This window comes from Leopardus geoffroyi, chromosome C3 (genome assembly GCF_018350155.1).
Source record: "Leopardus geoffroyi isolate Oge1 chromosome C3, O.geoffroyi_Oge1_pat1.0, whole genome shotgun sequence".
NCBI classification, from domain to species: Eukaryota; Metazoa; Chordata; class Mammalia; order Carnivora; family Felidae; genus Leopardus; species Leopardus geoffroyi.
Window position 1 is genome coordinate 54,936,529 of NC_059338.1, and position 16,743 is coordinate 54,953,271.

Here is a 16,743-nt window from a genome sequence, read left to right on the forward strand (position 1 = left end):
AAAGCCTTGAATGCCAAGGAAAACTATTTGAACCTTATCCACTTGGTAATGGGAAGCCACGGAAGATTTGTAAGCAAGTAAGTGAAATGATAAAAGAGAGATTAGGGAAATTAGTCTGTGATTGGAAAAGAATTTGTAAGGGTGGTAACAGCGATAAAGAAATCTGTTATAAGACTAATAGATCATTTATGAGATGGTGAGGGTTTAATCTAGCAAGATTGCAGTGGAATAGAAAAGATGGGCACAGCTAAATTACATTATAAAGGAAAAGCCAACTCGACTTGGTGCTGTTTTGATGTGACAGGGCAAGAACGAAAGGAACAAGGACACCTCAACCACTGAGGTTTGGGTGAGTCGAAGAGCAGAAAATCAAAAGTCAGGAAGGAAAGTTAGACTTCGAGGAAAGACAGTAAAGTTAGCTTCGGGAATATTTCATTCCCCCTTTTTTGGAGAATTATTCACTTTTCAGCACACTTGCAGGAGTCCCAAGGAGTACCCAAGGAGTCAGGGACATTCACACAAATCTTCCACGGCTGGGTGTGTGTGTGCACTCAGATACATGGCGCAGCTCAGAACTCAAAACCAGACAATTTTCCTGGCATTGAACAGCAGTCGGGTTCAGCTAGTCTGAAGCTTTACCTCTAACTGGAGCATCACTTAGAATCTATTAAACGTAATTTAAAAGAAGGTCCTTCCAAGAATAGATTTAAAGCAGGTCTGAAGTAAGAAGCGGCTGTCAAACAAACCACGAAATAAAATAATAAGGGCTTGTTTCAGCATTCTGATAAAAGATCTGCCTTGAATCAACTCTTCCACATCAAATGTTACACACCAAAACTTGCCTACTATCCCAAAGATTTGGCAAAAGCTCTGAATTCATAGGAGTATGATTAGCATGGGAGAAAGCGGCGGTGCAGCACAGTGGTCAAGAGCTCAGGCTCTGGGAGCAAACAGCTCTGAATCCGAGTCCCAGCTCCCACGCTTCCCGTTCTTGGGCAAATAGCAACCTCTGTCAGTCTCAGGTTCCTGATCTGCAGAATGAGGGCAGCGGTTGTAGCTGCGTCAAGGGCTGTCCTGAGGATCATAAACTGCCTCGCACAATGCCTCGCATTTCGTTAGTGCTCAGCACACAAAAGCTATTCTTGCTAAAGCACATAGGCCAGACTGGCGTTAGGTAAGCAGACGTGCAAGAACAAAAGAGCAAGCTATCGCAATAGTGCAGGCATCAAGTGACATACGGAGTTCAATACAGAGCGTATGCAGGTTAACATTTTATTTTGCACTGAAACAAAACTTTAGCCTCTGCTCATGTGCTAGCTTAGTGCGGTGATGCTACAACTGGAACAAAGGTAGGGGGGTACTTCAGGGAATTTCCAGACACTTCAGGGACTTTCTGAGCAGTCCGTGTGTCCCTGGTACAAATATGTAAATCAAGGATTCTTTCTGCACGACAATTGAGGTCAAGTAGATCCCTTTGAAATGATGGCATTTGGAATGTACCTCACAGAAGGTGACATAGACGAATTATACTTGGATGTAAGACTTGAAATAATATTTATGTTTTTAATTAATTATAGCACCTTATAACCTATACATCTTGGCACAGTCCACAAAAAAAAATCCTCATACACAAAACCTCACTGCAGTTCAGACTCCACATGCTAGATAAACAGGCATGACTGTGCCATGTCGTTCTGCTCAGTGTAGAGGAATGTGAGGTCATTAAAAACCTTCCACATGTTTTCCCCTCTTTCTTACTTTAACCCCTCTCTGTCAACCTGTGATAGGTTTGCATCTTAGACCTTTTTTTGTCTTCATAACTAAGACCATTTTAAGACCTTCACAAATGGAAGGGACAGTCCCAGAATTGTCACACAATTCTGTTACTAAGAAGACCATTTCCTTAAGGTCTCTCCGTCTCTAGACGGGAGGGCTGCAGTCTGTGACTGCTCGCGGTCACACGGGTAAGTATGTAAAAAACGTAACTGAGAAGTGTAAACGTGCTTACTTTGGGAAAAGGGCTTGGTGACAAGCTTGTGATTTTTTTGAGCTCTCGCAGTTCTTTCATGTCTGCTTTAGCTTCCTTTCCATTTCTCAGGGATTTAGTTCTGCTAGAGACCAATGACGTTTCCCTTCTTTAAAAAGCAACATCCTTTGACTCACAAACATAACGTCAAGCAGAAGAAGTTAGACACCAACAAGCACGCACTATATATGATTCCATAGTTCGAGAACAGGCAGCACCCTATGCTGTAAAAAATCAGGAGAGTTACCCTTGGGGGGGGATGTAATGGGGGTGGGGGGGAGGGGAAACACGAGGGGGGCTTCTGGACCCTGGTCCCGATCTGTTTCTTGAGCAGGATGCTGAGTTCTTGACCCGCGGAAACAAACTCAGTGTCCTGGTATTTAAGGTGTACTTTCACCTCAAATAATGAACATTTGAAATAACACTCTACTTCATACACACGAAAGTTACAGTGAGTTCTGAAACTAGGGCACATGTTACTAATTTTCCAGCAAAGTGCCAATGGCCAAGGAGAGTGGATGTGGATCTCCGGGGGTCCAGGAGCAGCACACACTCCAAGTGTGAAACGCCTCTAGGCTTCATATTTGGTTCTTAAAAAGTTTCATAAAAACTTTATGTTCTATTTTGTATTATCTGGGTTTGCTTGAATTTCTAGTTAAGATGTAAAACATTGCTCCTCATATGCAAACAATCCCTAATGAAATCTTTGAGTAAATGAACCTTCTGGGAAGATACACCAGGTATGTGGTGTGGGGACAGGAGTCCCCTAGTTTGAGAAGGTTGGGCTGTATTTAGTTTTCCTAACCTTGCCATATGCATTAACGGACGTTAAAAGGGACAGACCCTCAGGCTGCAAATGGGAGGATCTGGATTTTCATCTTGACCCTGCCAGCCCCAGCTGTGTGACCCTGGGAAAGTCACTTAACCTCTCGGAGGCTCAGTTTCTTCATTTATAATCTGGGCAAAATAATGGGTACCCAGTGGGTGGCTGTCCTATGGGTCCCAACACAGAATTGTGGACCACTTTGCCAGTCACACTTTTACAATCAAGCTGGATTCCCTTTCTTGATTTTCTGATGGCGAATCTTCCGGTGGAGTGAGCTGCGGAGGAGAGGCCATCAAACTGTGCTTGCCATGGGGTGTTAATGTGTGTCCTGAACAAAAGTCTGCTGCTTCGACTGTAGCCTGACCAGAAGGACCGGCTGTCATAAACGTGCTATTTCTTTGTGCCGCTGTTACCTAGTATGCTTAAGCAATGAAACAGCTGCTGCCCTTCAATAGACAAAGGCTTACAGTATGTCTGAGGCAAGGCATTTATTGCTGGCTTTAAACTTCTTAAATAATTCCATATGGAGACTTGAGTGGCAGAACACTTAATGTAAACTTTCAAAGGAAACTGCCCACCAAATTCTGAACTTTATAAAAGTTGGCTGAAACATATTCTTTTTCAGAAGGCAGAGCAGCCATTCGCATTTCAAAGAGGAAAGGCCACAGCACCACCTTCCATGGTGACTGTCCACAGGCAGAGGACCCCGTTTCAGGCATTTATCGGTTCTGGAGCGTCTACCCAAAGCCATTTCCAGAAACAGCAGGGTTAAGTGAATGGAATTTAGAATGAGCAGTCAAGGTATTTGTTTTTTAGCTGTGATTCTATGATTAATTCTCTACCTTGAAGACCTCTGCACCTTAAAGTGAATAAAAAATCAACACATGTGCACGACACGGGGCTGAGCGTCCACCATGTTTCTCTTCCCTGTACTCAACAGAACACTTCCAGAATGAACAAAAAGGGCTCAGACATTCTGCACAAAAAGATGCTATGAGAATATGGCACTTAAAAAGAGCCATTTTTTGGGGCGCCTGGGTGGCGCAATCGGTTAAGCGTCCGACTTCAGCCAGGTCACGATCTCGCGGTCTGTGAGTTCGAGCCCCGCGTCAGGCTCTGGGCTGATGGCTTAGAGCCTGGAGCCTGTTTCCGATTCTGTGTCTCCCTCTCTCTCTGCCCCTCCCCCGTTCATGCTCTGTCTCTGTCTGTCCCAAAAATAAATAAACGAAAAAAAAAATTAAAAAAAAAAGAGCCATTTTTTTACATTTTTACATATATAATGATCAAATATATAAAAAACTATATATTCTTATATACACAGTAAAAACACAGATAAAATAATACTCAAGGAAAAGTGGTCATCTGAGATACGTAAAACTATTTTCTGACAGATACAAAAAGTTAAATTTCAAAGAAAGATAACCACAATTTCGTAAGAATCTGGCATTACATGATGTTTCCGTTTTCTCCACATTCCTATTAATCTCCATGTCAAGGTCTGACCGTGCCGATCAGGTCAGAATTGAAGTCTTCGTTCTCATCATTCTGCAAGGTCTCTCTCAAGACAGTTCCAAGAGCTCTGCCTCCATGGATTATGCCCTGGAGGTGGGGGTTTAGCCATTTCATTAAAGCCAACAAGCACACCGGTGAGGGGTGAGGGCAATTACTCCCATATTTCTTTGTGTATGTGTGTGTGTGTTTCTTGAGAAGGTGAAAGTAGGATGGATTTGTGAGAGAGTCATTTTTTTTTCTCCTCCTTTTAACTAATTAGTGTCAGGCTACTCCTTACAGCTCTAGACAGGAAGTGCTATTTCCTGTGCTGATGATTTAATATAGCGCAGAGCAACCTAGTGTTTGAACTGATGGCAGCACTAATGACTTACGATAAAATCGTGAAAAGATAAATGATACTTAATCAGGAAAATGTTTAAATAAGCAAGTGCCTGGATATACCACGGCAAAACAACCTGAACTCATTTAAGCAAAGTTAAGAGGGTAATTTTAAAAATACACAGACTATTTGTTTAGTACTTTATATTTTTCAAAATGGCATATAGTTGCATTTATTATGTTCTCTGACAATACAGTGAGGCAGCTCCTTGTTCTTACCGTAATTTTAGAAGTGACTGACTTCAGTTCAGAGGGCCCAAATAATTTGCTTCAGGTCACACAGTAGGCTGCTGACTAAGCTTAAGAATACAATTCATAGTTTGCAAATTTCCAATATATTGCTTACCTACTGCTGATACTTCCAAGTATCCTACCAACCTTGGTTGAATATGCAAAAATGTGTCTGGGAATGGAGTTAGGTAAAAACCATGGGTGCTTAGGGTTTCTTCAAGAAGGGTTTCCTTCAAGGGGTTTCTTCAAGGAAACCTTTATTCAAGGAATGAATAGACCATGAACAACAACAGAAGGTCATATTTACAAACACAATTTTGAAATAAATCCTGAAATATGGATAAAGGCTTTTTATAGTTCTTATATAGGCAGCCAGCCACACTGCTTTCTTACAAGTATATTTTTCATCGTATTTCCATATATATTATCTTCTGGAATAAATCCCTAAGCCGGGTACTTTTTCTATGATTAGTGTTTTACATATGGAGGACCTAGATGCAAAGAAGTTAACTGATTTGTCTCTAGGTCAACAGAGTTTGTAGCAGAGCCAGGCTTAGAATACAGGTTTCTCCTAAGTTCTAGCAAGGGGTTCTTTTTAGTACCTTTGCCAGCTAATTTTTATTTGTTACAAGCAAATGCTCATAATATATCACTGATTTAAATAAAAAGGTGCCCCTAGAAGATTGCTAGAACTAAAAATGCTGGTATCTTCTTTTCAAGAGTCAGAAAAGCCTGTCATAAGGCACCCCATTACAGCCTATCTTATCTAAAAGATAATTTCTCAAATAACTTGGGATATAACTTGTACTTTAATAAACTAGCTACCCAGAGAACCAAACTAGACCATAATTTAAGTATCATATTCTGAGTACTATAAAAATAACCATGAAAAAGGAGAGATTCTACATGATACAGATCGATTGAGGGCTAGTGTAGCAGGCACTTTAAGATCTGTGGCAATATCATCATTACTTTAGAAAAGTTGACTGACTTTTAATCCAAGGGGATAGGGCAAAAAGCCATTTCCCAGGTTAAAATAGCATTCCATAGCTTTTAGAAGGTGAAAAAATAACCATGTTAATATATTTTATGTCTATGTGTGTAGAAAAAGATAAATATCTTTTGCCTTTAATCTCAAAATCTAGGAGCCGGGGCATCTGGTTTTATTGTTGCCTTTGCAATTAACTTTACGCCCCGACTATAGCTACAGTATTCTTGCTCTGCTTTATTGTGAGCAAATGCATACTTTTCAAGAGATAGACAGTAGGAAATACCACAACACTGTGGCTAGAAGTTTCATGTTTGCTTTCCTGAATCCTCTTTCTCTGGTTAGTCACTTAACCAATTGTAATAGAAAATGATGAACCTGGGTAATAGGTATTTCAACCATCCAGAAAATAGCATAAAGAAACTGATGAGACTATGAGCAGTTTCCATACTAAGATAGGTTAGAAGTTAAAATGAGACAGTTTATAGTCACTTACATTGTTGATCATAAGGTGCATTATTGTTTTTGGAATTAGATCTCGGATACATTTGTTGATGATAGACATGTAGGAGTCTACGAGGTTGCGAATGGTCTCCACTTGCCTCTCCAACTGTGGGTCCATGGAAAAGTTTTCTGCCTGGCCATTCTCATCATTTTCAGTCTAACAGAAAGGAAAGAAAACATGTATCGTTTCACATTCGTTCAGAAGAAAAAAATACCATACATTATCAGATGATCAACTTCTGATGACTATATTTGGAGTTATATTACTAGATGGTAACATCTTTATCTTAAACATACCCATTAATTCCGAAAAAAGATCAGAACCAGGAAGTTATTATTCTACTTTCGGCGAGCCACAGCCTAGGAAAAGCAACTATTCTAGTTCTGAGTGAATACTGAGATGAATAACCAGATAAACAGTGCACCTAACAACATACCTCTAGAGAACAATCTAATCTTAAGCCATTTGCAAGCTGGCCAAAGAACTGAATCCAAGTGAATGATGCGGATGTAAACCTCTGGGAGCGGTCTCTTAGGGATTCAATAGATTAGAAATAACCTTGGTGTTGTTCTGGAACTCCTAGGTCTGTTCTGGGATGGATCAGCATTTGGATCGGCCCAGGTTTTAAAACTAAATCTCCTAAGCCTGGCCCGGGGCCAAAGTAAGAGATATAGAGAATAATTCATTTTTCCATGCACTTGCTGGAATTTGTTCTGTAAATTCATGCTTCTGTCATCACTACTAAAGGCTGGCTCCATTGTGGAAAACTTACAATTTTAACTTCCAACTTGTTATTCTTTGAATAAAACAGAACACATCTATACACAAAGAATTTACTTGTGCAACATGAGAGAAGCATCTGTTTTCTATACTATGGGACTTGAGTTAATTAATTTTGGCTTATCCACCAGAGGCTGGGCTGAAATGGCATCTTCATCATTAAGGGCTGACCTATTGGCTTGGCATTGAAATCAATTTAGAACAAATGGTCTCCATTTCAAGTCAGGTTGGAGCATCTAAGCCCCAGAACATGATACAAATACTGTTAGTGGTCTGGGTACTTTCTAACATTTGGAAAGATTTAATTACAAATGCAAAAAAAAAAAAAGGGGGGGGGATAATTTATTGCTTCCATTGTAGACACGAAGTACTTTTCTTTGGAAATGTACATACTTTGATCTGCCAGGTTTTCAATCATCCAATCAGTTCTAGGCAAAGCACTGTGCTAAATGGCTTAAATGGATGTATAAATGACAAACTTTACTTTTGAATCAATAAGCATGTGTGAAAGGCATATTTGTACACCACAAAGTCAACAATAACAAAGATAGAAATTGGTTCTAATCATTTATATAGGCTTCTCTGGCTCAGAAATATCCAGTACTTTTAAAAATTATTAAAATAATGTACTCAGTCTAAAACACAACAGTCATTTTTCCAGTCCTGAGAGTATGACCCCATGCTTCTGGGTGATAGTTTGAGGACATTTCTGAGGCATCTGACTCTACTACAACAAGGAAGAGGAAGTTTCAAAATGGACAGTTGTTTTAAATGGTCTTTGATCAATGAAAGAAAGAACTAAATCAAGTCTTATGTAGTTATTTTTATTATTAATTTGCGATATATAAGCACAATAGGATCGGGATAAATAGGCAAAAAAAGGCCATAAAGTGATAGAGGGCTGATAGAGGGAAGGTTAGCCATGGCAGTGAAAAAACAGTCATGTTCCCAAACTTCTTTCTAGGGTATAAAAACCACTGCAAATGTGCTCCATGCTGAGCTCAAACTGTCAGAGTCAGTGGTAACTGCAATGTCATGTTAAGGATATTGTATGTGAAAGTGAAAACTGTAGGTTCAAATTCAAGCTCTGTTGTGTACAGGTTGTGTGGTCACACTTCAGTTACTTGATGTAATTAAAACCTGGCTTCCTCCCTGTCTTTAAAATGGGGACCCACATCCTTGGAAAACTTGTGGAAGCTAAATGAGATAACACATATGAGATGACCTAGCCAAGGGCCTCAACGAATGTCAGCTTCTTTCTTTCTTTTCTCAATATTCATGGAATAGAGTTAGAGAGCTGCTGGACTCTCAACATACGTTATGAAAATTCAAGGTGAGGGGCGCCTGGGTGGCGCAGTCGGTTAAGCGTCCGACTTCAGCCAGGTCACGATCTCACGGTCCGTGAGTTCGAGCCCCGCGTCAGGCTCTGGGCTGATGGCTCAGAGCCTGGAGCCTGTTTCCGATTCTGTGTCTCCCTCTCTCTCTGCCCCTCCCCTGTTCATGCTCTGTCTCTCTCTGTCCCAAAAAAATAAACGTTGAAAAAAAAAATTCAAGGTGAAAAATTTGAGCACAAAACATTTTCAATTCAAGCAATATAAAAATGGAAAATGTATTTTTTTTTTACACCTCCATGTGTTCTGCAAGCTAGTCCCCTTTGCCTGGAGCCCTCCCTCCCACCTGTGAAGAACTTTCATCTTTCAGAGCCTTGCTCCATCATCACCTCTTCCGGACAAGCTCCTGATGGCCCCCAGACCCCCAACACTCCCCTGCTCTGTGCTTCCTCTGTGTCTTGTATTCACTTTTACTATTTAATATCCAGCCTAGTTTTATGCTCCTCCCCCTACTGGGCTCTGGGGTCTTATTCATCTTTCTCTTCTCAGCACCCGGCACAGAGCCTGATGCATGGGAGGAGGAGTTAACAACTGCAAAAGGATTCACCGAAACCAAGGAGGCTGCTCTGGTGCATTTCAGGGTATCCAAGTGTGCCTGCCCATGTGTCAGAGGAATTGGAGACCAGAGAAACCCCAGGGTGATGAGCTGGGATCCATTATGACTTGATAACAGTGGGAATGATAAAATGATTATGAAAAAAATATAATTATAATATAATATATAATATATACTATAATTATATATTATATATATAATTATATATAAATATATATATAAATGAGATAAATATATATATATATATATATATATATATATATATATATATATATATGAGAACAGATGACCAACAGCCTTGCGAGGAAAATACCTTTTATACAAAACAATACAAACCTCCATAATGGATAAAATACAATTCAGTTTGTCTCTCTGATCTGAAATATACTGGGATTTTGTTATGGTATTTAACAGTCAGAGGTGATGACATTCTAGCCTCAATATTCTAGCCACCTCTCCCAAGAACATTTATTGAGCACTTGCTGTGTTCTAGGTACTATGCTAAGCACTTTATACAGAAGACCCACACTGCTACCTTAGGAGGGAGGGGCCGTTGTTATTGTCAACCTATAGAAGAGCATGCTGAGTCTCTGAGAGCTGAAATTTGTTCAATAAATGTCAGAGGCATTCAATTTTAACAAATTTTTTTTCCTTAAGTATAAAAAAAATCAAGAAGTATTATGAAACAGTGAAACACCCATAGTACATCAACTTAGTTTCATAGATAAAAGTATAAATGTAAAAAAGGGTTTCTAGGAAAAAAGGTGTCAGTGAAGTAGTGATATTTATAAAAAACCAAATTATTGAAACAAAAGAGGAAAGTAGAATAAGTAGTATTTTTAGAAGAACCTGCAGAAATATGAAACACTAAGAAAGTTACATCATCATCCATACTTTGATATAGAAACACTGAATCTTCCCATTTCACACTTTTTTTTTAACATTTAGCTTTACTTTACTCTTTGCACATCAAAATATGCACAAGACGTTCACTTTCACTTTTTCAAACCAGATGCACTTAATAAGGGAAAGTGTCGGAGTGAATGGAGAACACTGAATGGTTTAATTCTCAACACGGAAAAAAAAGAGAGAGAGAGAGAAGTATTCCAGAAAACCCATAAAACAATTTGAAATTCTCTTTTGCTTTTGGAAAAACATGCGGTCACATGCAAACCTGAACTTCTCTGATAATACCACGGACATGATGGGAGTCACGAAATTCACAATGCAAATTGAATTTCTTTCCTGAGTTTAGAAAGAAAGAAGAAACACTTACCCTCTCTAATACGTCTAAGATAAATGGGGAAAATGTGCATACATGGCCTTTCTCTTCTAACTGAGTAATTTTAGACAGCAAATACTCCTTCTTCTCTGACCCAGTTCTAATCAAATTCTCTGTTGTGCTCTTTTCTGTATGTATACTGAGTATGACTATGGCTTTTTTCTTTGTTTAAATTATAGGATTGCAATAGGATTCTTTGCAGTCCAAGCACTGAAGTGACAGCTGTTTATCATTATCCTCATCAAGGGAATGTAAAATAAAAATAGTAATTTGTCTCTGATCTTTGAGGCAAAAAAGAATGGTCTGCAAACATTTAACCTTTTATGTGCAGGTTCATTGATGCTGTTTACAAAATGTGAATAATATTGTGAAAACCAGCTTTCTTCTGAAAAATACAATGGACAGGCCTTCCTATTGCAATTTTTTTTCCAAATAGCTTTTGTGAAATCTAATGCAACTTAAACAATAAAAAAATAGCAACTCAGCACTGTAAATTGTTTATAAACAATACTGTAATTTTCTTTCTTATAAAACTACTTGCACAGTATTCAAAAAACAGTCTGTTTTACAAAATTTTAATTTAAAAGCTTTTTCCTAAAGACTTCCTACTTTAACAGGTGAGAGGACTAGAAATAGTTGAATTGGAAATAATTCCCACCATACCTTAAAGCAGCCATTATAGAAGATCTGGGCTTTATGGGGATATTTATTTTTCATGTGTTTTGTTTTTGTCTCTTTCCTTTCCTTAAATTTCTTACTGAATTATGTGATAGGTTTCTTGGAAGATCACTGAAACCATCCATATAAGATTAGTTTCTTAAGGTGACTGCAACTCTTTAAAGTGGAATGACAGAAACGCACATTATCCTGGCAAAAATATGCACATAAACATACTGGCTAATTGCTCAATCTCTTCTCGCCAATGGAGAGCATTGTACAATGCTACAGATCTACACAAGTGATTTTTACAGGTGAGCAATGCTTGCCCCTTTCTAAGCACCTTACTTTTGTTGTACAATTCTCTACTACCTTAAACAAACAGTAGAAAATATCGTTTAACTTTTTCGTAGTGAATCAGGTCATCATTATGAAAATAGGGTTACCATGGTAATGCAGCTTTGAATTTTCCAGCCTCACATTATGAAGAATGTCTCACTGAAAACCTTTCCCCACTTCCAGTCATGCACTTCTCATTTGCAGAGGCTAATTAGAGGCTAATTTGCAGAGCCAGGCAACCAAACTTGTAAAAAAAAAAAAAAAAGTATCTATGGGAGAAGCATGCTCTGGAAAGCCTTTGAGAGTAGTACAGATTGCAGTTTGGTGCCTGGTGACAGGTATTTCATTAATTAGTTCAACAAATACTTGTTTAGTGTCTCAGGCGAACTGTGCGAGGTACAAAGCAAGTCTAAAAACAGGGCTTGCCTATGAGCTTATCCTCTGATGGGGAGGATCCAGTGTAAGATGCGTTGGTAAGTCAAAGGATGAGTTCAAGGGCGGTGGGCTTCATGGGGAGTCCTCAGGGATGGTCACAGTAGAGACAAACCGTAAATGTTGGGTGAGATTTCTGACTGAGCCTGAGGGGATATGCTCATTGTTCTATTCTTAGTACTTAGCACAGTGCCCTACTTATAGCAGGAGCTTTGTAAATATTGTGGAATTAATCAAGAAAAAACTAACCCAGGCCACCTCCTGAGGGATTAGGTTTCTGTTTTGAAAGAACCTAAGAGACTGAGTTCCAGGTCACTGAGGTGTTGCTGTATGGTGAATGTGAATAATTGCTTGGATTCCTAGAACTGAGTTCTCCATGTAGAGCTTCTTGGTCTGGGCAGGATAAATGACTATCTGTATCCAGAATGATTTTAGTTGCTATAAAGATGTTGATGACTCTGTCGAAGGATGTCTACAGATCGGAGCTGTGATTGTAATCAAATGCTGGCATCTATTTACGTCTGCACTCTGTAAGAAATATCCATAATACAGGACAAAACACTGAAGCTTGGGGTGCCTGGGTGGCTCAGTCGGTTAAGGGACAGACTTCGGCTCGGGTCATAATCTCACAGTTTGTGTGTTTGGTCCCCACATGGGCTCTGTATGCTGATAGTGCAGAGCTTGCTTCGGATCCCGTCTCCCTCTTTTTCTGCCTCTCCCTACTCATGCTCGCTCTCTCTCTCTCTCTCTCTCTCAACAATAAATAAACGTTTTAAAACAAACAAAAAACCAACCCACCAAACAAAACAACAGTGAACCTCATCTGATCCAGTTAGTGGTGATCCACTAGCCAAAGCAGGCAGGACCCAACTTTGTCTGCTTAGGTTATTTTCATTTTTTTTCTTCCTTCCCTCTTCTCCTTTACCTGTTACTACCTTTTTATTCTCCCTACAGCTTTTACTCTCCTTTCATCTCTACATGACATCATAATAAATTACAAAACTATGTAATATTGCGAAATTAAACAGCCATTAAGAAAAAAAACACACACACAGGATTTGAAAGATACTTACTTGATAACCAACAACAATAATAACCCTATCTTAATTCTGATGTTTCTAACTCTCACTTAGCCCAATAGCTGCGAATAGTATATTTCTGTGTGGTACCAGTGTATGTCCACATCTCCAATAAACAACTTGGATGATAACAGCAAAGAATAACTGGGATCTGGAGGAAAGAGGAAGTGCCTCTCGTATAACTGACAGGCACTGAATTTGCATTTAAGATGCACTGAAACAATAGCTTTTATCTGCAACTGTAATAACAAATGTGGATATGAAGATTCTTAGAGAAATCTGAAAACTTATGTACTCTGTCCTGATGTCCTCCTAGAAGTTATAGTAACTCCAATCTAGTTTGTAATCTATCTAAAGGCCTGTACTGCCTGCTAGCAGATAAGTTCACGAATATTAAATATTCATATATTTTAAACACATTATTGAATATTGCTATTTAAACAATCTTAATTGAGAATTTTTTCTAGATTTATGAATATTTATTTTTGAAAAATTTCCATCTTGGGGCGCCTGGGTGGCTCAGTCAGTTAAGCGGCCGACTTCGGCTCAGGTCATGATCTCACGGTCCGTGAGTTCGAGCCCCGCGTCGGGCTCTGTGCTGACAGCTCAGAGCCTGGAGCCTGTTTCAGATTCTGTGTCTCCCTCTCTCTGACACTCCCCCGTTCATGCTCTGTCTCTCTCTGTCTCAAAAATAAATAAACGTTAAAAAAAAATTTAAAAAAAGAAAAATTTTCATCTTTGTATACTGAGTTTTGCATAACAACCTTTTGTCTAAACAATAGATGGGCTAAGCAGAACAATTAAATGGGTTTCTTTAAAAATAACCACTTGCCTCACCACAGTTTTTGGTTTCAGATAATATTAGTAATTTTGAAAGGGCCAAAATTATTTTGCAAGTATTGACTACTGGCAAAAATATTTGTTTAAAATTTAACTTTGTTAATTAAAATAAAAAGAAAACCCCTTTTCTAAAAAGAACTATAATTAGAATCAACTGATACAAATGTCCTTTTTAGTGGGAAAAAAATCACAACATTTCTTTGCAGTAGCAAAACAAGCAATAGAATATTTCCAGAGAAAAAATTTCCAGAAAATAGGATCAAATAAAATAAGGATAAATATAAAAACAACTTGTGATGGTTAATTTTATGTGTCAACTTGACTGGGCCATAGAGTACCGAGATATTTGGTACAAACATTGTTCTAGGTATTTCTGTGAGAGTATATTTGGATGAGATTAATACTTAAATTGGTGGGCTTTGAGTAAAGAAGATTGCTGTCCATAGTGTGGGTGGGCCTTATCCAATCAGGTGAAGGCTTGAAGAACAAGAAGACTGGCTCTCCCCAGCAAGAGAGAATTCTCTTTCAGACTGCTTTTGGATTTCATTTGCAATGTGGCTCTTTCCTATTCTACAGAAGACTGCCTTTGGACTTAAACTGGAATGTTCAGCTCTCCTGGGTCTGCAGCCTGTCAGCCCACCTTCAGATTTTGGACTTGCCAACCTCCATTATTATGTGAGGCAATTACATATAAAAAATCATTATCTATGTTATCTATGTATCTGTCTACACACACACACACACACACACACACCCTATTGATTGTGCTTTTCTGGAGAAGCCTGACTAATAAATACACAGCCCCTCTATAGATCATAAAGCAGTATGTGATTCAATGTTACATTGTTTAGTGGAGTTCACAGGTGCTGTAAGAGTTGAGAGAAGGAGAGGATCAGGAAGGGCTGTGATGGAGAGTAACACTGGTCCTACTCTAATTATTTACCTTTACTTCACAGCATTCTCTAAAGGAGAGAGAGGTGAGTCAAAAAAGAATCCATCTTTACTCTCCTTATTCTATCACAAGGTCTTGCTATGCTTCCCCTGTGGGTAGGGGGAAGATACATTTAGACAGCCTCCTCTCCCCCACTCTCAGTCCTGTTGGTTAGATGGAGCTTCAGAGATCAGGCTGATCTATCCACCCACCCAGGCTAATTTCTGTGATGACACAGATGGCACGTGACCAAGCAAAGCCAATCACAGCACATTTGTCAGAACTCTTAGGAAGGAGAAGCTTCCTTTCATTTAGGAATGAAAACTTTGTAAGTAGGCCTGAGTGCAGGCTTGCCTCGAAATGAAGAGGAGTCAAACCTGTGTGCAAATGAAGTCACCAAAGAGAACAGCACAGTTGAGAGATGGAGAGAGGCAGATATCTGAAGACGTCATTCGAGCGCGTGCATCTGGCTGTGCAGACGTCTCTGCCTCTGGCTTGTGCAGTTACACCAGCCAGTAAACTGTTTCCCGTTATTTCTAAAAGTTGGGTTGGCTTGAATTTAATTTCTGTTGCCGCTATCCTAAAGAGCTCAAATGAATAAATCATTTATTCAGGACGTTCTTGCAACCGAAAACTGTTTTTTCCAACTCCATCTGTTCGTCCTTCCTGGTTTAGTGCACGGAGCACAACTTTGGATGCCGCAGCTAAAATACAGCCCCTGTTCTTCCTGCATCTGAACGTTTCCTTTGTCTTGCATCGTAATTAGGTGTACACATGTCCATTTCCCTAACAAAAATGAAAGGCTCTTGAGGTAGATAATCCTTCAAAGTTCAGTGCAAATACAGTATCACTTGCTTTGCATGCCAAAACTTCTTAGTAAAAAAACAAAAGAATGCAATGGCTTAAAAACACACAAGGGTAAAACTCTGTGGGTAGAATCATTACTTGTTTCATGAGTAGAGAAACAAAATGAAGCTTTTAAATAAGCAGCTATATTCAAGGGTTTTAATTTTTCCAAGGTCCTCTGAGCACTGTAGTTGACAAAGCTGCCATCTGGATTCAACTGCAGAATTCCCCAAGTAATTCTCAAAATAACTTTTTCAGCCATCCCTATACATGAATTAGTGAGTACACCTTTGTCAGGCTTTCCAGGGCCCAATGGCCTTACCAGATGATCCAGATAAAAAATATAAAAACTGTTTTAGAAAATTTAGGTTCATTTCTGTTAATAAGGAAGATTAATGTAAAATCAGAACAAATTTGCCAGGTTGAGCTGTTGTTTCTAAACCTCTTGTTTAGAATATTCAACCTCTTATTTCTAATATTCAAAGAGAGAATATTTCTGGTGATAGCACTGGACCACATCTGTTCTGGGTCACCAAACAGCCAGCATGGATATGCCCCAGAACTGGAAATGTACTTCCAAAGCTGCCAGAAATAGAATTTCTGTCTTCATAATACTCATTCCCAATTAAGAGAGAAACTAAAATGTAAAGGAATTTGTTTCACTATAGGCAAACTTTTAGTTTGCATAAAATAGAAATTCATGAAGATGGTAAGATCAAAATATACTGAAGATGAGTTTTGAAAATAAGATTGATAGGACAGAGATCTACATGCTGGAAGTAATAACCATTGGGTCTGGAGTTTCTTTTTTAATTCTTTCTATCCTTTTCTTGAAATTGTGTGTGTATGTATGTGGGGTGTGTATGTGTGTGTGTGTGTATTGCCTGTTTAACAATATGGAGGATGTAATATATAGAAAACAAATATATATTGCTTCAAATTATGCCCACTTCTCACAACATGGTAAAAATTAACAAAGGCAAGATTGCTTAAAGACCAGCAACTTATGGCAGCATTTATAATAAAAATCAAAAGTACTCTAAGGTAACCTTGGTAGGTGCAATTATTATTAGAAGAAAATCTGTAGTATTTTAAAATTTATATACATAAGACTGTACTGAGGGCTGTGTTAATAAAATTTGTA

General features: G+C 38.8%; 1 protein-coding gene across 14 annotated transcripts in view; it reads right to left on the reverse strand.

The window, feature by feature from the left end:
* Nucleotides 1-16,743, reverse strand: part of DNM3 (dynamin 3) — a 559,650-nt gene that overhangs the window by 33,983 nt on the left and 508,924 nt on the right. For all 14 annotated transcript variants that reach the window (XM_045452915.1, XM_045452913.1, XM_045452909.1 and 11 more), the window contains one exon: nucleotides 6,458-6,622. In XM_045452915.1, the coding sequence (XP_045308871.1) occupies nucleotides 6,458-6,622 (165 nt within the window). The remainder of the gene's footprint in view (nucleotides 1-6,457; nucleotides 6,623-16,743) is intronic.